At 38.1% G+C, this 22,944-nt stretch overlaps 1 protein-coding gene across 7 annotated transcripts in view; it reads right to left on the bottom strand.

Moving 5' to 3' along the window:
* The window catches only part of PTPRK (protein tyrosine phosphatase receptor type K), a 432,976-nt gene that overhangs the window by 288,946 nt on the left and 121,086 nt on the right, over positions 1-22,944 (bottom strand). For all 7 annotated transcript variants that reach the window (XM_087718519.1, XM_087718514.1, XM_087718515.1 and 4 more), the window contains exon 3: positions 11,200-11,471. In XM_087718519.1, coding sequence (XP_087574645.1) covers positions 11,200-11,471 — 272 coding nt within the window. The remainder of the gene's footprint in view (positions 1-11,199; positions 11,472-22,944) is intronic.

Raw genomic sequence — 22,944 nt, 5'->3', positions numbered from 1 at the left:
TCTCCAGGCAGATTGCTTTTATCGTATTGTGGATATATAGCAATAGTACTTAGACTTATATACCCCATCACAGTGCTTTACAGCCTTCTCTAAGCAGTTTACAGAGTCAGTATATTGACCCCAATAACCTGGGCCTTCATTTTATCGATCTCAGAGGGATGGAAAGCTGAGTCAACCTTGAGCCAGTGAGAATCGAATTGTTAAACTGCAGCCGACAGTCAGCAGAAGTAGACTGCAGTACTGCATTCTAACCAATACACCACCACAGCTTTTATAAAAGCAACCACAGCTTTTATAAAAGCAACCATTTCAATCTCTTTGGAAAGTCTGAACTGAAGCTCTTTGTGTGACCTGGTAGAAACACAGGCAGTTCTATGGATCATGAACAATTCTTTTTAAGCAGAGTGCAACCCCTCCATCATCCGAGGAAGTCAACATTGCTTTACCACATGTCGTTTGTGCAGATTAACTTTTATCCAGGAGTCATTCTGCCAACCGTTCCTAAAAGTTGCCAGAACAAAGCTTCTCTCACTCGCAATAGAGTGAATAAAATATTCTTCTGTTTCTTAAAGGCATATCTCATCCAAAGAATTCAAGGTTCATTTAATCATTTCAACTTTAACGTAAACAACTACTGTATTGTGCAGAGATACTTTAAAAGAAGATAAACTTATAATTGGCCCAGTTAATGGAAGTCAGTTTTAGCATCTAAGCTTTGCTCTTGAACCTGTTCTGACACAAAATAACTCTGTATTATCCCCCCCAAAAAAAGAGAAGAGAACAGCCAGAAGTATCCTAGCATCTAAGCTGATGATTGTTCTTTCTTCAGTCACCCTCAACTACAAAACAAATAGTTCTGCTTATCAATTGAGATAATTACTCCCTTTCATGCGTCCTGCTGTTTTACTAGAAACGATATTTTTGTAAACTACAAAGAGCAAGTCTCCAGCTGTGTGTCCCATCATTTTTTCTTTCTTTTCATTTCCTTGGTTTTTTTATCCAATTACAAGGCCAACATTTTTGTTTCCAGAAGGAAATCTGTATAAATAACCTGCATTTTCCATCACCCAGAAAAAATACTGGATGTTGCAACTGCTTTAAAAAAAGAGGGACATGAGCAAAAGCAGAAGTAAATACTGTTTCCTTTGAAATAGGTTTTCAAGTGTGTTATTTGTCTTAGGTTGCCTTTTTTCAGAGTATTGCTGAGAAATGCTGGGAATCTGCCATATCTTGAATTGCTTGGGATAGACAATAATTCAGGCCTTCACTTACATATTAAATTGCTATATTTATCTGTCAGACTGATTCCCCTGCCTCTTCACTGAATGGATCCTTATCTGTTGATGAAAATATAAATTGCTGAAAATAAAGCCATGAGTGGTGAGTGCTAAATAATAGCAAGCATCCCTGCGGAAAAATGTGGATACATTTGAAAATTAGCCACCATTGGAGAGGATTCCTCCCCCCCCCCTAATAATAGACATCCGCATTCTTAAGAACTAAAAGCACTCTTCCTTCCTTCACATTCTTCCCTGGCCTCATCCCATTTCATCCTTCACTCTCTTCCTTTCTCTTGTCCCTTCACATCTTGGATATAAAACTGCTTCAATTCCTCCCCTCAGGATAGTATTGCATGTCCAAATAACTACACACAGGGACATTTTTCCCCTTGTGTCATCACTCTACTAAACACCTAATTACCAAAGTACTGTCTTATGTCTAAGGATATTTACATATAGTAGAGCTGCATTACTAGTATCCTTCTCATCTTTCCTATTACTTTCTCGTATTGATATCTTATGATTATATTACTTTGTTATTTGTATATACATTGAGAGCTTATGTACCGGAGACAAATTTCTTGTGTGTCCAAACGCATTTCACCAATAAAGTATCTCCTCCTCCTCCTCCTCTTCCTCTTCCTCCTCTCCTACTTTTCCCCATATTTATCTTGATTTGCTTTTCTTCATTTTTTCCAATTGGAAAGAGGAAATGGAATCTGCATAGGAGCATGTACTTATACTATACTTCTACACATTTTGTGTTTGTGAGAATATGCAAATGAGGATAATTAATCATTTACTTGTATATCATACATCTTATTTATTGGCAGTTGGTTTAATCACCAGTTTTTTATCTAATCTATATTAATTTCATTTGTTCCCAGACTATGCTACTTTTAAAAATGTATATTCTTCATTTATTTAAGGCATAGGAAAGGGAGCAGTGGGGAGGGAAAAATATATCTGTCTCTTAACAACACATGCGACTTTTGACTGTTTATGGTTTCTTTTTGCCTTCTTTTGGCGTACTTGGGGTGCCATCTTAAATGTGGATTCAGCTTTCTTTTGAGCAAATATGGCATATAAAAACTGATTTGTATTTATTAGCTATCTGCAATAGATTTCCCCCAATTTCTATCTCTTAGCTCTTTAACAAAACATAAACACAGGAAGAAGAAAATTTCTCTCTTCATGCAGTTGTATTATTATTATTATTATTATTATTATTATTATTATTATTATTATTATTATTATTATTATTATTATTATTATACAATTGTATCACAGCGGCCAGTTGTTTCGCCGGATTTGGCATTGGTTACTAGTCGGGCCCCACCCAGGGGCCTAGGACGTCGTAACGTATTTTCGTAATATGCGTGCAGATCCAAGCAGTGCAGCTTTTTGCATTTGACTGATGGTGATTTTGTCAATTTTTAACTGTTTTAAATGTAATTCCAGTGCTTTTGGAATAGCGCCCAGTGTGCCAATTACCACTGGAATTACCACTGCTGGTTTGTGCCATAGTCGTTGAATTTCGATTTTTAAGTCCTGGTATCTTGCGATTTTTTCATGTTCCTTCTCGGCGACCCTGCTATCACCTGGTATTGCGATGTCTATGATTGTGACCTTATTTTTCTCAACCAGTGTGATGTCTGGTGTATTATGCGCCAGTATTTTGTCGGTTTGTATACGGAAATCCCACAAGATCTTGACCATCTGATTTTCGGTGACTTTTTCAGGCTGATGTTCCCACCAGTTTGTTGCTGTTTTAATATTATAATTTTTGCACAAATTCCAATGGATCATTTGTGCTACTGAATTGTGCCGCAATTTATAATCAGTCTGCGCGATTTTTTTACAGCAGCTGAGTATGTTATTATTATTATTATTATTATTATTATTATTAGTAGTAGTAGTAGTAGTAGTAGTAGTAGTATTAGTATTAGTATTAGTATGAGTATGAGTATGAGTATGAGTATGAGTATGAGTATGAGTATGAGTATGAGTATTAGTATACAATTGTATCACAGCGGCCAGTTGTTTCACCTGATTTGGCATTGATTACTAGTCAGGTCCCACCCAGGGGCCTAGGACGTCGTAACGTATTTTCGTAATATGCGTGCAGATCCAAGCAGTGTGGCTTTTTGCATTTGACTGATGGTGATTTTGTCAATTTTTAACTGTTTTAAATGTAATTCCAGTGCTTTTGGAATAGCACCCAGTGTGCCGATTTCCACTGGAATTACCACTGCTGGTTTGTGCCATAATCATTGAATTTTGATTTTTTAAGTCCTGGTATTTCGCGATTTTTTCATATTCCTTCTAGTCGACCCTCCTATCACCTGGTATTGTGATGTCTATGATTGTAACCTTATTTTTCTTAACCAGTGTGATATCTGGTGTATTATGCGCCAGTATTTTGTCCGTTTGTATGCGAAAATCCCACAAGATCTTGACCATCTGATTTTTGGTGACTTTTTCAGGCTTATGTTCCCACCAGTTTGTTGCTGTTTTAATATTATAATTTTTGCACAAATTCCAATGGATCATTTGTGCTACTGAATTGTGCAGCAATTTATCATCAGTCTGGGTGATTTTTTTACAGCAGCTGAGTATATGATCAACAGTTTCATCCGCTTCTTTGCAAAGTCTGCATTTGGCATCGCCAGAGGATTTTTCGATTTTGGCCTTAATGGCATTTGTGCGGATAGCTTGTTCTTGTGCAGCCAGGATTAGTGACTCTGTTTCTTTCTTTAATGTACCTGTTGTTAACCATAACCAAGTTTTTTCACTGTCCACTTTATCTTTTATTTTTTCCAGAAATTGGCCATGCATTGCTTTGTTCTGCCAACTCTCCATTCTTGATTTTATCACATGTTTTCTGTATTCTTGTTTCGTCTGTTGGGCCTTCAGTAGATTTTTGTTCTTTACTGCGATTAATAGATGTTCTAGACTTTCTTTTAAATAATCAGCCAGTGCATGTTTTTCTTCTTCAACTATTTGCTTCACTTGTAATAATCCTCTGCCACTTGATTTTCGGGGCAGGTATAGTCTATCAGTATCACCACGTGGATGTAAACTGTAATGCATTGTCATTAGTTTCCTGTTTTTTTCGGTCCAAAATGTCCAAATCAGCTTGTGTCCAATTAACTATACCAGCTGTGTATCTTATAACTGGTATTGTCCAGGTATTTATGGCCTTGATTGTATTTCCACCATTCAATTTAGATTTCAAAATTTTCCTAACTTTGTTGGTGTACTCTCGCCTGACAATAGTTTTTACTTCTCCTGCTTGATGTTATCCAACTGCAGGATGCCTAAGTATTTGTAGTATTCATTGCATTTAATTAGTTGGCCATTGGGCATTTCAATTCCCTCACATGTAGTGATTTTGCCCCTTTTTATGGATACAGTGGCACATTTTTCCATGCCAAACTGCATTGAAATATCGGTACTGAATACTCGGACTGTGTTTGTCAGTGATTGGATTTCTATTTCTGACTTTCCATAAAGTTTCAAATCATCCATATATAATAAATGCGAATTTTTTTCAGCTTCTTTGGCTGTTTGGTAGCCTAATTTCATTTTTTTAAAAGATTACTGATAGTGGGATCATGGCGATGATAAAGAGAAGAGGTGAAAGTGAATCACCCTAGAAAATTCCTCGCTTGATATTAACCATTCCGTAGTTCTCATTCCCTACTGCCAACTCAGTTCTCCACTGTTTCATCGCCTTTTCAGTAAAGGATGTAATATTTTTGCTAATGCCAGTTTTTTCTAAGCATTTTATGATCCAACTATGTGGCAATGAGTCGAATGCCTTTTTGTAATCAATCCAGACCATATTCAAGTTCGTTTTTCTGTTCTTACAATTTTCTAATATCATTTTATCAATTAGGAGCTGATCTTTTGTGCTCCTGCTCCTTCTTTTGTTGCCTTTTTGCTCTACTGGCAAGATGTTTTGTTTCCAAATAATCCATAATGTTATCTGCAATAATGCCTGTGAGTAATTTGTAATCACCAGGCTCAAGGTTGACTCAGCCTTCCATCCTTCCGAGGTGGGTAAAATGAGGACCCAGCATATTGGGGGCAATATGCTGACTCTGTAAAACCTCTTAGAGAGAGTTCTAAAGCACTGTGAAATGGTACATAAGTCTAAGTGTGATTTCTACTTGCTTCTATGTAGGACCAGTTCTAGCCATTTTACACTAAGAAAACTATGATGTTCACCCATGTGTTATATGCTTTTTACTGAAATTGTGTATGTTAATATTGGCAATTATTTACATATATTAAACCTCTCATTGTCATGACCTTTAACTGGGCAAAATGATTAATCATAAGGCAACATATTTTTCAACCAGAGTACTTCAAATAGGCTACCCTACAGAAAGGATCCAAAATCCGAGTCCTAGGACTCCCAAGGAAACCGTGACTGCTTCAGTACCACTGGTTACTGCGTGCAGCTGGGCTACTGATGTGATCATGTGCTCTTCATTTTCACATTCCATGAGTGTTTTCCAGCCAATCTCACAATCCCTTGCTCCTTCTCTTACTCAGCAGCAGCCGCCTACCTGCTGGAAGGATTAGGGAAAGGAACTGAGATTTCCAATGCTCCCTGTCAGAGTCCTGCAAGGAAACTCAATGGGGAAGTTGCTCCTGCTCCCACTGCTTTTGGGGTTATTCTGTTTCTCGATTTAGATAAGAAAATATCTCTGAAATGATGACCTAATCGGGCATGGGTTGTCTCCTATATTACCATGCTGATCCTGATTTTATTTAACATACTGATATTCCCTGAACTGGTCTGGAAGTTCTTCATGTGCAGTAAGGAAAACATAATCCCTTCCTGCAGTCTCCTTGTGCAGCACTGTACACCTTTAGTTTAAACAAAATTCAAAAGTGGAGCAACACTCCAGACATTCTATGTGTTGTTTAATACAGTCTGTCTGTATTTTCTAAAGGGTCACAAAGCTAACTCAGAGCTAAAAGAACTGCTATGATTCATGGAAAGATAAGCCTCCCACAACCACTCTCCAAACAAAAAGTCATTATCACAAACTGCTTTTGAGAATACTATTTATCACCTGGCATTATCAGCTTTTCCAAAGAAGAAAAACTATAAATCCAAGTAGGGATAATGGAGATTTTGGAATTCTTAGGAGCCCAGATAATTACATAAACACATACTTTGAGTCTATTTCTGTGTTCCCAAGTAATGCTTATTTCCAGGAAGACTATGTCAAGCCAGACAGCAGGCTGCAGTTATGTATTGCCTGATGGTACTTGCAGTTATATTTGAAGAAGCTTAAAAAAAGCTTTTCTCTGCCACCACAAGTATGAACTGATCTCAAGTAGTTTGGGTGTCTCATAGGAAGAAAGTCCTTATTTACAGAAAAGTTATAGCTAAATAACTGTGAATTGTTTGGCAGCTTTTGTTTCAGAGTGCAAGGAACAGCATGAGGCATATATGCATGTATGTATATATAAATATTTGGAAGGAGTGTGGGCTTTTCTCACTCAAAGTATTTATCACCAACAACTATAATTTTATCCTCAGTCAGCCACATTCTCCCATTTCAATACTCTTATCTCTATTCATTTGGCTACTTAGTAGATCAGAATGCTAAACCTGTCAGGTTTTTTTTTCATTTTTCATTTGTACTGATAACTTGGAAGTGAGTAAAAGTTTTTCCTTTGCTTTGCACACACATGATCAATTGTCATATGTCCTTATTGCCCAAAGATTTCATCTTTCCCTGGCTTTCAAAATAGCTTGCTCTGAAAACATTTTACGCTTTCCTGTTTTGAAATTTAGGAGAGATATCTTTTCTGTTTAGCCTTCATGATGTTTTCAATTTCAGCTCCCCAGATTGTCTTTTTTGCATCACTTAAGTGAGTTGAATTAATTCCTTGCATTATATTGTGATCATATGTTCTCCAGTTCAAATCTTGCTGATACATATATCCTCTTCAATTTTCTCATTTTAATGTGTATACTTGATATTACTAATTCATATTCCTGTCCATTATCTACATCTGAAAAGTGGCTAACTAGATTGTCCTTCATCTTTTATTTCCTACTTATCAATCCAATTTGTGGCAATATTGTCTATCTAGGGATACCATGTGTAAAATTTCCTAAGGTAAAGGTTTCCCTTGCACATATGTGTTAGCCATTCCCGACTCTAGGGGGCAGTGCTCATGTCAGTTTCTAAGGCAAAAAGTCAGCACTGTCTGGAGATGTCTCCATGGTCATGTGGCTGGCATGATTAAACGCCGAAGGCGCATGGAGCGCTGTTACCTTCCCACTAAAATTGGTCCATATTTTTCTACTTGCATTTTTACATGCTTTCTAACTGCTAGGTTGGCAGAAGCTGGGACAAGGAACGGGAGCTCACTTGTAACGGGACAATTAACCATTACGTGCTGCTAGGGATTGAAACTGCCAATCTGTCGACCTTTCTGATCAACAAGCTCAGCTCAAAATTTCCTAAACTGGTCACTAAACTGGACAGGAATTCTTCAGTATCATTTATTACCAGGGTAGAGTTATTAGAAGAGCAAGAAGGGCATCATTTGCTTTGACAAGATGTTATAGGCTGCAGAGACAATGTACTGCACTTTTTAATGCATAGGAGCTTTGTTTCAACAAGGCACTTGGCACAATACAGAGCAAATCTTCTGGAACTCCTCTCAAATGGAAATACACCAGATGCCTATTTTTCCAGTGAAGTGGCTGCCATGTCATATGATAAAAGCTGTTTCAAAAGAATGCTTCTAATCAAAGGCAACAGTAGTTACAACTTGCTATCATAAGAGGAGTTCTATTTGTGGCTGTTTTGTTACAAAAAATAAGATAACTTTCCAATGTATATTTATTTACTTATTTATCATATATTGCCCTGTTTCCTAACATATTAGAGTGATATATAATTAAAATTAAGACATATTACAATAACTAAATACATAAAATTATATTACAAAATAACCAATAATGCCAAGTTGTATATCAATAAAAAAGAAGATTGCAGAAATAAAGAGTTGTGTTGATGCAATGGTTAGAATGCAGTATTGCAGGCTAACTCTGTCCACTGCCAAGAGTTTGATCCTGACCCGCTCAAGGTTGACTGAGCCTTCCATCCTTCTGAGTTTGATAAAATGAGGACCCAGATTGTTGGGAGCAATATGCTAATGTTGTAAACCATTCAGAAAGTGCTGTAAAGCAATATGGAGCAGTATATAAGTGTACTGCTATTGCTATAAAACTATACTGATCTCCAAATCTCCTCTGCTAACCTCATGGCACAGGTTACAACACTAAATACCCATATAGCATTCATCTATTATATTAAAGCATTGCTCTAGAGAGCCAGCATAGTGCCATGGTTAAGATACTGGTCAAGGAGTGGAAAACTCAGGGTTTCCTTGGCAGAGTAAACCAGTTGGGTGATCTTCAGCCATTAATTCTTTCTCACCGTTGATTATTGTCTAGTTCTATAACTAGATGGCTAAGAAATAAAACTCCATGTTGCAACATGTATTGTTAAGTTTTGCTGTAAGAATCAGACGTGCAATGCAAAAAAGTAGGCCCAGCAACTAAGCAGGACAAACACTAAGAACAACACTAATAAAGCATTTTTGATTATTTTAAACACTAACCACTCACTCCATCCTGATTACAACATATTCTGAATCCCTTTGATAACATGTATCCCAACATTAGAGAAGTCAGAAGTGTGCTTCACACACACAATTAAAAAAATCTCATACTTAGTTCTTCAGAGTTTACAGTGTCAAATTTAAGTGATGCAAAGACATCTGAGTTCAAGAGAGCCCTGAACTCATTCTGACTTCAAGAGAGAATAAAAGACATTGGCACAGTTAAGTCATTGTCAGCAATAAAACAATGTAAGGGAAGGACAGCATGAGTCCATTTTTTCATCTCAACCAAATGAACAGGGAAAGAAAATTATGCCAACTGAGTCCCTATACATTGAATTGCCATGCAAGAATCATTCAACCTGTAGTCCATGACACCACTACTAGAAACCATCATAGCATGGTACCAAGTATTAATAAACAGATTGGCTCTGCATCAGAAAGAAGCCTCTATGACTCTCATGACATAAAACATTTTCTCCATTGAACAAAATACTTAATTTTATCAGACCACCCAGAATCCATTGTGTTAACAACAAAGATTATTTTTTTCTTTCCTCTATAAAACACCGGCTGCCATTTCACAACTGAAGAATTTGCCAAGACATTTTGCAATTCCAAACTCCATTACATTCATGTAGGACCCTAAATTCCTTGAACTTATTTCATTATTTCCCACCAGGATCCATCTCTATTCAGTGAAGCTGATAAAAGCAAGCTCTGACAGATGATAACAAGAAATTCACACATGTGTCAAGTTGATGGCTTTTGTTTTTCAGGGAGGGGGGAGTGTTTTTTTATTTCTGGCAGACAACCATCCATGGTTAAGTTAACATTTCACTATTCAAATTAATAATTTGATGGTAAGAACGGGGAAAAGAAATGACAGTGAACCCTAGGTGATATTCGCTTTCTCACTTCCTACATATATGAAGTTGCACTAAAGTAGCTGATCAGCAAAGATGTTGTTCTGACTTACTACTTATTTTTGCAAATTGTTTAAAATGAAAAATACCCTGTTTCCCTGAAAATAAGACATCCCCGGATAATAAGCCCAATCAGGCTTTTGAGTGCATGCACTAAAATAAGCCCTCCTAATAAGGCCTCCCCAAAAATATTGCAACACAGCAGCAGCCATGAGGTGACCACGCTCGCCACTTCCTGCACCTCAAAAATAATTAGACCTCCCTGAAAATAAGGCCAAGTGCTTATTTCGGGGGCCAAAAGAAAATAAAACTGTGTCTTATTTTTGGGAAAACATGGTGTATATATATAAACATAAAAATGTATACTTAGAAAGCCTGCTTGTCTGCTTTATTTATGGTAGACTCTACTTCCCTGTAATATCAAATTTATGCTGGGCGTAAATATGCCTTTGTTTTACTTCTCAAGTGAAGCCCTTAAAAGCAAATTCATAGCTGTCAATCCTCTTCTTAAACACATGTGACATTATGTGAGTGTTTGCTACACTCCCAATAGGCTAACATGCAACCAGCAGAGTTAGTCAACTGAAGAATTGTCAGAGAGAATTGCAGCTGAACAAAGGAGACATTCACGCTACATTCTGTAGTGAAACACAGCATTAAAACCAGCTTTGCACAGGGGGAAGGGAAGTGGTGTTTTTAAGCAGCTGTGTTGACCTCATGTCTTGAAAGGAAGTGCTTACAAAAGAACAGCCAAAAAAAAACACACACACAAACACAGACAAACACTGTTCACAAAGCAAGAAAACAGTTTAGGGTGATGGAGCTTTTCTCTCTCTGTGAAACTGTACAAGATTATATGGCTTTCCAATGGCACTCCATTAGGCAGCACTTAGAGCCGGTTCATCTTACAGTAATGAAAAGCTGGTGTAAACAAATGCATCTGACCTACATTTCTTTTGATGGAGAGAAATGGGAAAGATTTTATTTTCCCTTAGTATTTGTTTTGTTGTTGTGCATAAACAAATAGCCAATCTATCTCCACCTATAAAAGACACTGATAGCTATTCTTAGCAGCTGCTGGGAATGAGTGAATATTTCTATCAATGCCACATCCCAAACCTTTGGAAATACCTTCTGGTCCCATTTCCAGAGATTCAGAGGAATTGACAGGTATAACACACCTGGAATATTCATTGACAGCCTCTCACTATTTTTGTGCTGCAGTATGATCTTCCTTTTCTAATGATGTCTTAAGGATGCATGGCCAAGAGGTGGACAAATTTGCATGCTGGTCGTGGATACAAACATTTTTCATCACTTTTCATTACCTGGTATTCATTTGGCCAAAAGGTGCTGACAGCCAGCTCCGCCCGTAACCAGTCTTTGCCAGTGGAGCCGGTCACGTTCCAAATGGGGTTTGCCAGAGGGCCTTTGTTCACCCTAACCAAGATGTTCAGAGTCCCAGGGCTTGTCCCTTTCTTACTGTACAAAAGGTAGCTGAAATCGATACAGTGGGTATCGTTCTCTTTCATGGTAGGAAGCTGAAGCCGAGCCTTTTCTCCGTGGCTGTGGTGTGAAGAATCCACTATCATGTAGGAACCTAACAAGAGGAAAAAAGGAAGACCAACAACAGGTAAATATGGAGATACAAGTCAATGCATTCAGAAGACAATGAGGATCAATCCCTGCTTTCACAATAAGGTGTGCACACTTATTCCCATCTTTAGATATAGCTTCTTTTTCTTCAGTTACAGCTGTTTACAGAGCCATGCAGGTGATTGCGGACAAGCATTCCTGTAAATGTGTCTCTGTGCACTTTTGTGTATGCGAAAGAACAATTTTCGTCCACATTTTGTGTCTCTCTGTGCAGGAAGTCAACTAGTTTAGAAAAGCAAAAATATTTTACAGGCAATTTTTTAAAACTCATTTTAATCAAGAGTCATTATTAAAATTAATGTCAAACTTTTTGTCTGGTCCTTTTTCAGAATGTGGTCTCTGGCTTCCAATTTTGCATTTGTGTATTTTTGGAAGTGGGAAAATAGCAAGAACTGGTTTTAGTGGGAGTCAGCAATCTTGGTTGACAATATAAGGAAGCTGGAGATATGCTTATAGACATTGTTCTGCCTCATCTTCCTCCTTTGTGGGAATTCATTTTTAATACGGAACTTTTTTGAATTATCCTTTTTGGATAAAGTTTCAGTTGCTCAATTTATACTTTTTTTTGCTGGGCATTGTTATGGTTCAATTATTATGAGAGCCTAACATATTCATAAGTGTTCCTGCTGAGACAAACATTTGGTCCTTCTAGTCTAACCAACTGCAGAAGGGATCCGCTAATTTCCCAGCAGAGATAGCCATTCTGCCATCATAGCTACTCTCTTAATAAGCCCAATACTGGGAATAAAAAACCCTGACAGGCAGATGCATACTTACAAACCACCAGAGGGCTCGATATTTGGAATCTTTTAAAGAAAATATATTGAAGAAAATAGTAAGTTGCCAACACAGAAGATTCCAAAATTATTTATCTACATTTATATACAAAGGAGTTAGTCTACGTGCTTATTTGCTTTCAGGAGTGTTTTCATTAACTAGCTTTGAAAATGAACTTGAGGTAATGCAAGTTTGAGAGATTACTGCTCAATGAAAATAAAAAATAGGTCAGTGTTTGACAGAAAATTCAACATTTATTATATCTGTGGTTAGATCTTAATCACTATTTGTAAAACTTTGCAGACAGAAAAACATCTTAAATTATATTACTGACATGCAATTATCTAATGAAAAACAAATGAATATGAAGCTATTAAAGTTCACTGACTTTTAATATTTTGATTAGCCACACTGAATGCACTGGAGTTGCAACTTTGAAAAAAGTTTGCATGACTGCACTGGCTGCTGCCCAACCTAATTTTTACTTTTTTAAAAAATCTGGAGATAATTGGGCACTAGGATATTTACAGCCATCATTACTGGCAATTTCTACACTGATGGATCAGAAATGACTTAATATAGCACATTAGGAGTTTCTAAAGTAAATGCTGTGTGATGCATAGAATTCAAATTGTTATGTTCTCATATTCAAAGAACAGGCAGACATGTACCCCTAAGCATAGATTGATGAGATATGTCCTTGAGCACATTTTTACACATCTCCATTTGTGCTTAGATGGCAGTTCCAAAACTGGGATATCAAACTCAATAGAGAACAATATGTGAATTTTGGAGAGAACCTGTGGCTTTTGGCCGATTAGTTGAGGATTGTAGGCTAGACTGAGAAAGAGGGGGGAAACAGTTCAGAAGTAAACAATAGTAAATCACTTTTTTACAACACTACTGCCAAAAAATTTTTTGGGGGAGATGTTTATAAAGACATCAGGACATTCCAGTAAATGCTGCGGCCCTTCCTAGATAATACAGAAATAACCACTAACATATGGGTTATTATTAATTGGACACCAAAGGAGGGGGGAATTAAAAAAACACATCAGAAATCCATGTGGCCCACTTTATTTTATTTGGTTTTGGATTTGATTCACTTCCAGTTCATTTCTCGATATAGTTCAAAGGGCTGGCTTTTATCTTCAAAGCACGAAATGAACTGATGCCAGGATAGCAGAAGTCTGCAGCCTTCCAAAATGAGCTCCTTCCTCTGTAGACTATAAAGACAGTTCTGCAAGCATCCCAATATTTTCCAGAGAGCAGCTCTTGGATGCAAAACACCTTTTCCCCCCCTCTTAAAGTATCTCTAAAATCATGGCAGTTCCCTTTTCCAAGATGCATGAAATCATCTTTTAGTTTCTAATAAAAGCTAAGATCTTTACATTCTATTAAAGGCTTAATAGATAGGGTTAGGGTTAAGGTTACTTTCATTCCTCGATTTTGTTCTAACCTGCATTTACTACCTCATAAGATTTTAATAATTTCAAATCAGTAAAATCTCATTCAAAAGACCACTTGCAAGGTGATTGAGGCATGAATGACTATAAGGAAGGCTTCTTAGTTCTCTTAGTCCAGGAAGAAGCATAACAACTGCCACCTGCCCCTTAAGCAGGAGGTGCCAATTGAAGAATTATCTGGCTAAGGATGAAAAGATGCAACTGACTATCAGCCACATACTGATAAAGCTTAATTGATGAGTTCCTTTACTAGAAAAAAAAATCCACAAAATTATAAGGAAAAAACAAACAAAATGTATTGAACATACATTTTAACACACACGTATATATAAAAGTAGTGCAATAAATATTGGCCCTCAGTGATCAATGGGTGTAAATAAATAAGTTTATTCTCCAATGCTGAACAATACAAAAGTCCAACAGGTTGTGATATCTATCCATCCCTGGCAAGGGAAGGGCAACTGAAAAAGATCCATTGATTGGTTACCAGGAGATGTGGTAAGAGCAGAAAAGTAAATTTGTTTCACTGCTCTTACTCCACGATTTGTAATATGGGTTTGTATGCATGCTTGGTTGGATTCACTTGGTCACTGTTGATTACTTCCAATAGTGTGCTCCAGATATCTCATCTGATTAAACAATGTTACAAGTTTGCTTCTTCTGAAATGCAAAAACCCTGTGCCAGTGCAGAAAAAACTTCAAGAGAGACAAATACTATTTCTAGAAAGCTGACATTGGCAGCTCAGAAACCTGATGCTCCTGCTGTTTAATAGCTTGCCACTTCCTTACACTGCACTGGGGAAAAATCCTGAATGCTGGAATCAAAGCTTTTTTATCTTTCCAATGAAATACACAGCAATATCAATCCTCCAAACCTTTAAATTTTACCTGGATGAAATAAGATTACTTGAAGTGTAATCTGTCCCCCCCCCCACACACCCGCCCGAATGCAATGCAATGGATATAAAGTGACAGATACTTTAAAAGATTCCCAGCAACTCAGGAAGAATCATGTTGAGCGTTTACCCTTAAAATTGTATAGGCTTGAATAGCTTTGGAAAATATAGGTAGTCTTTCATTTATGATGGCAACTGGGACTGAATTTCCAGTTGTATGATGCATGTAAGTTTGAGGACATCATTTTTTCCAAGACTGTCATAACTTTGAACTATTAAAATAGTAGTAAATTAAGACTACTGGTAGTTGTGTTAATCATACTCTACCTCATTTCAAATACAGCACTTATATACTATTTTTTCTATTTCATTTAATTTTATCCCCTTTTATTTTTTAAGAATTCAAGGTAGTATATAAGATCAATGTTCTCACCTCTTATTTTCCCCACAATAAGGTAGGTTGGTCTAAGACAGAGCAACTAAACCAAATTCAATCCACTGATTTTCAAATCTACGGGAGGGCTAGAACTTATAGTTTCCCAGTTTCTAGACCAGCATTTAACTATTGTACATCACAGTGAATGTTGAGCTCACTTCAGGAAAAACCTATGCCCCTGATGGTGAATCTATGGCACACATGTCACAGGTGGCACGCGGAGCCATTACTGAGGGCACGCGAGGTGTTGCCCTGTCAGATCCAGCACGCATGGGTGCACTGGCAAGCTGATTTTCATCCTTTATTTTTTGGGCATTTTTCACCCTCCGGAGGCTTTAGGAGGCTTCCCTGAAGCCTGGGCAGAGCGAAAAACAGCCCAAAGGGGCCCAACGGAAGTTTGGGAAATGACTTGTTGGGCCGTTTTTCTCCCTCCGGAAGCTTCAGGAGGCTTTCCTGAAACTGTGGAGGGCAATAAAAGGCCCCCTGGAAGTCCGGAAAGGTTGTGCACACATACACGGGGGGAGGGCATTGCATTATGGGGTGTGGGGACAAAAAGGTTAGCCATCACTGACCTATGCTAGACTATACTATTTTTTTTAAAAAAAAGGATTATCCACATGCTCAGTACATTAAGATTCTCTTTCACACAGTTTAGTCCACCATAATTTAGGATATCATTCTCAATCACATTTCTTTCTGGAAACAATAAGCTATAATAGCTGGTCCTCTATATGTTCAGTAATAATGCAGTTATGTAGCCAATTATTAAAAATCTTAAGCATCATGATCAAAGGACACAATTTCATCATTTTAGAGCCACATTTCTACAAATTCTGTATGAATAAATAAGACTTCCACTATCCAAAATAATTTAGTTTGCTCAAGCAGGTTCCTCAAAAAGGCAGTCTATAAATTAAGGGAACTCTAAGAAAAATGCTGCAGTCAGCAATGTCAAATTTTCCCTTTGTTGTGGAAAGTATAAATGATAAACTGAAGAAGAAGTGTAGAGGCCCAATGCAAATAGCCCAGAATTTGGGCTATTATACAGCTTTGTCTGACAGAAGAAAAAACAGTGCTTTGAAATGCTAAAAATAATGGAAGCTTCTCACAGTTAATGAAACACATTTTTTCTGGAGGCCTCAGCGTGGATTTTTGGTTTAGATCTATTTTGTCTTGCTTCGCTGTATGATACATGGAGAGGAAAACACCACACATCCATACTGCCACAGACAAATACACCCCCCCCATTTATAATGTCCCTAAACAAGAATTCTTTTATGCCACTCATTATGTTCACTGGTGTTGGGTGGCCAATACATTTAAATAAATAAATACAGCTGAGTGCGTTTTTTAGCCAATTTAAGAAGCTCCAAACCTCCAACTTCAGAACTACAAGTGGACAAGCAGGAAGAAACTATTCCAAGGCTCAGTTTAAAATGAAACTAAACCATCCTTTCCAAATGAAGCTGGTGAAGGAGACAAGGGGAATATTGAGTTCCTGGTAAACAAGTTGTGACTGAGCTTCCAAGTGCAGCCAGGACGCTGATTTCACACTTTCTTTTGCCGGCAAAAAAATTTGAGCCCAACACTTAGAAAGTGTGTGTGTGTGTGTGTGTGTGTGTGTGTGTGTGTGTGTGTGTGCACGCATGCGCACACACAAAACATGGGAAATGCCAAAAAGATACATGGTGACAGCTCAATGGCAGCTAAAGCCTTATTCATCTAATTCCTATATTACCTTAGGTTTTCTGAGCATCTTTGTTTTTCAGACAAATTCCAAGTATACTTTGTAGTGGCATGTTTAATGTTTCTTTTTTCTTTGTTTAAACTGGAAAGACTTGTATATTATTGCTGGATACATCAACATCTATTTTATTTCACTCCCTTGTCCTATAATGTTAAATTTAAGAGAATTGTAGGAAGCCAAGCTCGATTTGAAATCATGTTGCTCATTACCCACTAGATGATGTTTAATTTCAACCAGAGGACTTGATGGTTTCATTAATTTCAAGATTGGGGATTACCAAAGTGAAGAAAAAAATCGTCAAACAAGATTCATGTTAAAAGTAAACCTGGCTACTTGGCAGAACTTTAAGGTAATAATTATTCCTGCCTAGTGAATTATCCCACTATTTCTATTTAAAATATGGCAGAGGAATATTGTTTTGTTCTTTTCTAGGGCACATTCTGCCATGTTTGTCCCCTGTCAAGTGCAATTACATGTGACAGCATGTAATAGATGTTCACACATCTCACAATATTCTTGTCTCATAAAAATCTGAAGACTGAGGTAAAGATTGAAGAGTGCAGGGGAAAAAGACTATCCATCTCTAAAATTAAATGTGATCGTGCAATAGCCTGGGTGGGGAGCAAATTTACCTTAAAGAGAATGAATACTGCCAGATAATATATCCAAGAATGAATTAACAGAACTATATTTAGTAGATACTCTCCTTTTTTTATCAAACTGTCAAGATATTCTGAAACCCGGAACATGGTTGATGCTATGGGAGCAAGAGATTTTTTTTAAAAAAAATTATTTTACTCTATTTGTGTTGATCAATGTAAGTCTGTCCTTGCAACCTATCTCTGCCATAACACTACAGGGCATGAATGAAATAATTAAACAGACAGATGAAGCTTCAATTTCTGCATGAATCTATTGCAGGTCAGACCAACGATCAGTCCAAGTTATAACCTCCCTTTGATATAACCGGTGCCATAAACTATAGGGCACTAATGCAATAATTAAATTACTATCTGAGGAACAGGTACTTTGCAATGCAGAACTCATAGTCTAGACAATAATACAAGGTTCATGACTGTGATTATGCACATGTGGCCAACAGGAAAAGAACCCTTTAATTACTGGCTGCACCATTGACTCTTAATTTAGACCCACTTATTTATTACACTCTCAGAGACTGAGCAGTTACTGAGTAATTACTTGATTTATGTTCTTTAAAGCTCTACCAGTTAAAAAGAGAGTCCAAGATATCTCTTAAAGCAGCAAATGACTTAACTCAGAAACCTCCAATCGGGTAAATGAAGGAATTTTTAAATATAATCATCATATTATTGTATGGTTATTGCTTTCAGTCATGATTGACAAGGGCCTGAAATCAGCCCATTATACCAACAGAATCCATCCACATGTTTCTTTACAATTTCTCTTATGATAAGAGTCTTCTTGTAAATCCTACAAATAACTCAAAATTCCTTCTGTAGATACGAGTATGGGATATAACCTCTATATCTGTAAACCTGTAAATAACATCTACATATTTATTCAAAATAACAAAAATGCTATAATCTTTTTCTTCAAATAGAGTAAAAGAGATGAAGAGAGAGGTATATTTACAACTATGGTTTTAAACTAGAAAGTAGAATATTAAAATGTTATTTTATTTGGTATATTAGTTAATTGGCAAGTATTTACCTTCATAAGTAAAAAAGAAAGGCATTCTAGGAAACCACTAAATTGTTCTGGGTATTTTCAAAGTTTTTTATTTTATTTCCCTATTTATAACTTAAAAGTATCGCATTTTATTTACTCCTTTAAAAAAAGAATTGGCATTCATTTAATGGCATCAGGATTTTCTGTCTCCAGGGAAAAATTCTGGCTGCAACTTTAAAAAAAAGAACATTGTACATAATTTATTTTCCGTACTAACGATTCTTGTCAAAAGAATATTGGTTTTAAGTCATGGCTGAAGTTATTTAACAGGATGATTCAAGTGTAACTAAAAGGAATAACTTCCAAATGAGTCTTCAGGCTAACTTAGAAGTTGAAGTTGTCTACACTTCAGAGATACTAAGCTTGTAGTTTTGCCATTCCAAGAATCTCTATCCACAGGTGATTCAAATGTCATCTCTAAGACCTTTCCCACCCAAGAAGAATATATGTGCCATTGGATGCTCAAAAACCAGATGAAACTAAAGTAGAACACAGAAATACAGGAAACTCAGGGTTGAAATGGGGAGTCCTTAGTGCCCTCTGAGCTGTATTGTTTTCTTGCAGATGTTTCATTACCCAAACTAGGTAACATCATTAGTGCTAGTCCTAGTTTGGGTAATAAAAATTCTGCAAGAAAACAACCAAGCTCAGAGAGCACTGAGGGCCCCCTCAGAACAACAAAACAACAACAACAAAACAACAACAACAAAACCCACTCAAATTGTCAAATAAGTTTCAAAAAAACTAGATGCGTAGATGATTGTGTAGATTATCCATTTGGAGAGGTGCCCTATATAGACTTAAAAAAGAGAAATTAGCAGAGTTCCAGTCCTTCCTTTGTTGTTACCTTTGATGTATACAGTGAAATACAACATACATCAGCACTACATAAGCACAGCACAGAAAGAGTGTTGGTCTTACCGAATACACTTCTTCTCACTGTGCTGAAGGATAAGCCAATTTTGTGGGTGTAGACTCCTCTTCTGATTTGGAGACTGAGTCAATCCGATCCCTGCCCACGCCTCTTACTATTGAGCATGCCCAGATTTGACAAAGCCATCTTGATTGATTTGACTTGTTTTGGAGCTGGTACCTACTTCCCCTGGGCTCTAGACTAGACTGTTGCCATGGTGGGATTGGCTTATCCTTCAGCACACTGTGTAGGCATGTACAGGATTGCAAGTCTTATTCATATTCAGTTATCTTAAGCCATCTGCCATTCCTTACTGTTATTGCTTTTAAAATTATTTATTTATTCATCTTCTAACATATATTTATAGAAAAACTTATAGCAGCATCATTAGGGTAGCTTATAAGAAGTAATTAGAAATATATTTGCCATGGTATTATAAAAATATTAGCAATGAAATTATTGCAGCTGTAATAATAAATAAAAATAAAATTAGCAAACACATTTAAAATAAAGGCTTTGTGTAGCATTCATAGGCTTCCACTTCTCAAGCCATGCAAGCCCCAAGATTATTTTCTCCGGCATCTCTGGAGCAACAATGAATCTGAGAAGCTCGCAGTGGCAGCCCACTTGTAACTTACCAGGTCAGTTACTAGCGTGGTTTGGGCCCCTCCAATTAGCGTTCCATCTACCTGCTCACCCCGAATGGGACAGGCTAGAGGTCTTGTGCTTATGCCTAGTTGCTTGACAATCGACATGCTGATTAAGCATCGAGCGCAACTGGTACTCACAACTGCTTCAACTTCCCCCTCCAACCCCGTCTTAGGCACTTGGAGGTTGACTTGGAAAGCGAAGGGGCGGATGAGTGCATTCACTAGTGGGTCATCTTCAGCATTTTCCTCTTCTGAGGCCTCCCCTTTGGTAGGACTCTTTGTCACCTTAAGTTGGGGATCCTCTTCCAGAGCGTGTTTGCTTTTTTCCTCCTCTGAGGCCTCCCCCTTGGTAGGACTCTTCATCACCTTAAGTTGGGGATCCTCTTCTAGAGGTTGTTGGCCCATTTGGCTCTTTTGTGGTAGCATCTGGGGCCTTCTGTTTTCCGCTGTGGCGGTTGGTGTGCGCATTTGTGGCAATGGGGCTGGAGCCAAGCACTCTGACGCTTTGTGGCCAAGTTGACAGCAAAGGTGGCATTTTATTTGCCCCCACGAGGAAAGGGACCTAGTTACATCTCTAAACCTAGGAACCTCCTCATCACATTTTTCCACCATCCATTCTGTAGCTTGCCCCTTGGTAATCCCTTCTTCCATTGTTGAAAACCTTTCTCTGTAGGAAGGTTGGGCAAAAACCTTTTGGGGCATTGCAGGGGAGACTGGAACCGGTGGGGAGGTCAATCCCTCGGTTGGCCACTGCACAGTTGTCTGCCATGGTGCCATCTGCTGAGGGAGGGCAGGTACCAATTGGAATCCCTTCCATCCATGACCTGGGATTAAGACCCATCCCGAGGGTGCCTAATTCACAGGCTGCGGTTCACCCAATGATGGCTGGTTAGGGGGATTTATGTGCCAAGAGCCCCTCTGCTGGCTTGGAGGAGTTCTGGCTCAAGGGCCCCTTTGCTGGCTTGGAGGATTTTTGGCCCAAGGGCCCCTCTGCTGGCTTGGGGGATTTCTAGCCCAAGGGCCCCTCTGCTGGCTTGGGGGACTTTCCCATGTTGATGGTAGAGGAGGAACCCACTGGAATCTTAACCATCCATACTCTGGGAAGAAAGCCCAATCTAGTTGTGCTTCATCCACTAGCTGCAGCCCAATTTCTGGTGGCTGGCAAGTGAAGGATGCTTGCCAAATTCCTTCTTGCTGGCTGAGTTGAAAATCCCATCTTACTAGGGATTCTGTTTTCAACTCAGTTGCAGGGCATTGGCTCATTTCAAATATCCCTGTTTGGAAGGAGTCAAAATCTCCACTCCATGGTTTTTCCCAAGCCTTGGCTGGGGTGAAGGAGGGGGAGCATGCACTCACGTTTAGTTGTCCGAAATTGTCCGGGATCTCCATTCATCAGATCTTCTGGCCATCTCCTAGACACGTTGAGATTAAGCTCCTTCATTCCTTTACTTCCCATCCCCCACAGGCTGCTCTTCTTGCCAGCGGCAATTAATTTTAAAAGCGAAACTGCTTCATCTTTGAAGATTTGAAGAGTTGCGTCTCATCTCAGCTTCTTATCTCCAAAGGCTTTCTCCTAATTATTTGCTGATATTTTACACTGACTGGGTGGTTCAGCGCTGGGAAAACAGCCACCCTCACCAGCTCCCCTGTGAGGGAGGGGTGCTGGTGATTTATTTTGAAGGGAGAGTTGGAATTATGTCAGCATTCCAAATACCATGCAGAATTAAATCAGAGTCGAAGGCAAAACTATGCTTAAAGTTCCAATTTAATAAGACAGGCATGTTGGCATTGTGCTGTGGGATTCCAACTCTGGAAGTCACATCAGAATCCCACCCAGTTAAAAGTTCATGATCTTGTCCCCACACCCACAGTCCATCACATGGTCAAATCTTTTGTTACTAGGCTCAGCCTTCCATCCTTCCGAGGTGGGTAAAATGAGGACCCGGATTGTTGGGGGCAATGTGCTGACTCTGTAAAACCGCTTAGAGAGGGCTGAAAGCCCTATGAAGTGGTATATAAGTCTAACTGCTATTGCTATTGCTATCTTCATTTGTTGAAATCCAGTGTGTATTCTGCTCTCTGGGAAAGACCTCAATGTTGGACATCCAATGAGTTCCAACATGTATGATGATGCACTCTGATAGTTCTGCTCTCCACATTTCAAACAGAAAGAATTGCTTAAAGACTGATTTGAAGATTCTGTGGGAAACACTTGAAGAAGCACTGACTTCCAAGGCAAGCCTCAATTCTCCCCCCGCCCTCTCTTTCATGTCACAAAAACTTTGGCATTAAGCTTTTATTTGTTGACAGGCTCCTGTGTTTTAAATAAGAACACAGAGGTAGAAAACTGCAAGCACCGCATATTAAAACAGTGGTTTAAACAGAATACAGAATGTGCTGTTACAGAGATTGCTGAATTCTTCAGTGATGCACACTATTGCATATCGTCTATGTTCCTCCTCTTAAATAAATTCCAGTTCTGCTACAAAAGGATTTAAGGTATATTTGGAGGGCATGAGAAGTACTGACATTAAAGGAGTTGCAGTTTAAATTTGTTTTACTAGATCAGGTCACTAGGACAGAGTGCCTGGGTTTACAAAACTACTTTGAACTGTTGAGAGAAATGACTTTCACTGAGATGGGATGCAGGTAATTATGAATTATACATTATATCAGAGAAAATGATGCCTCTTCTCTCCCTCACTTATACTGTTTGATTATTCAACACGATACTGATGAAATCCTTGCATTTATTCTACATAACTTTTTAATATTATATCCTGCTACAAATATCTGTACTGTGGCAAGAAAAAACCTTTCTG

This window comes from Thamnophis sirtalis, unplaced genomic scaffold (assembly GCF_051295495.1).
Source record: "Thamnophis sirtalis isolate CommonGarterSnake01/CBP01778 unplaced genomic scaffold, rThaSir2_p1.2 scaffold_6, whole genome shotgun sequence".
NCBI classification, from domain to species: Eukaryota; Metazoa; Chordata; class Lepidosauria; order Squamata; family Natricidae; genus Thamnophis; species Thamnophis sirtalis.
Note: the sequence above shows the minus strand (reverse complement) of the source record. Positions and strands in the feature narration are given on the sequence as shown.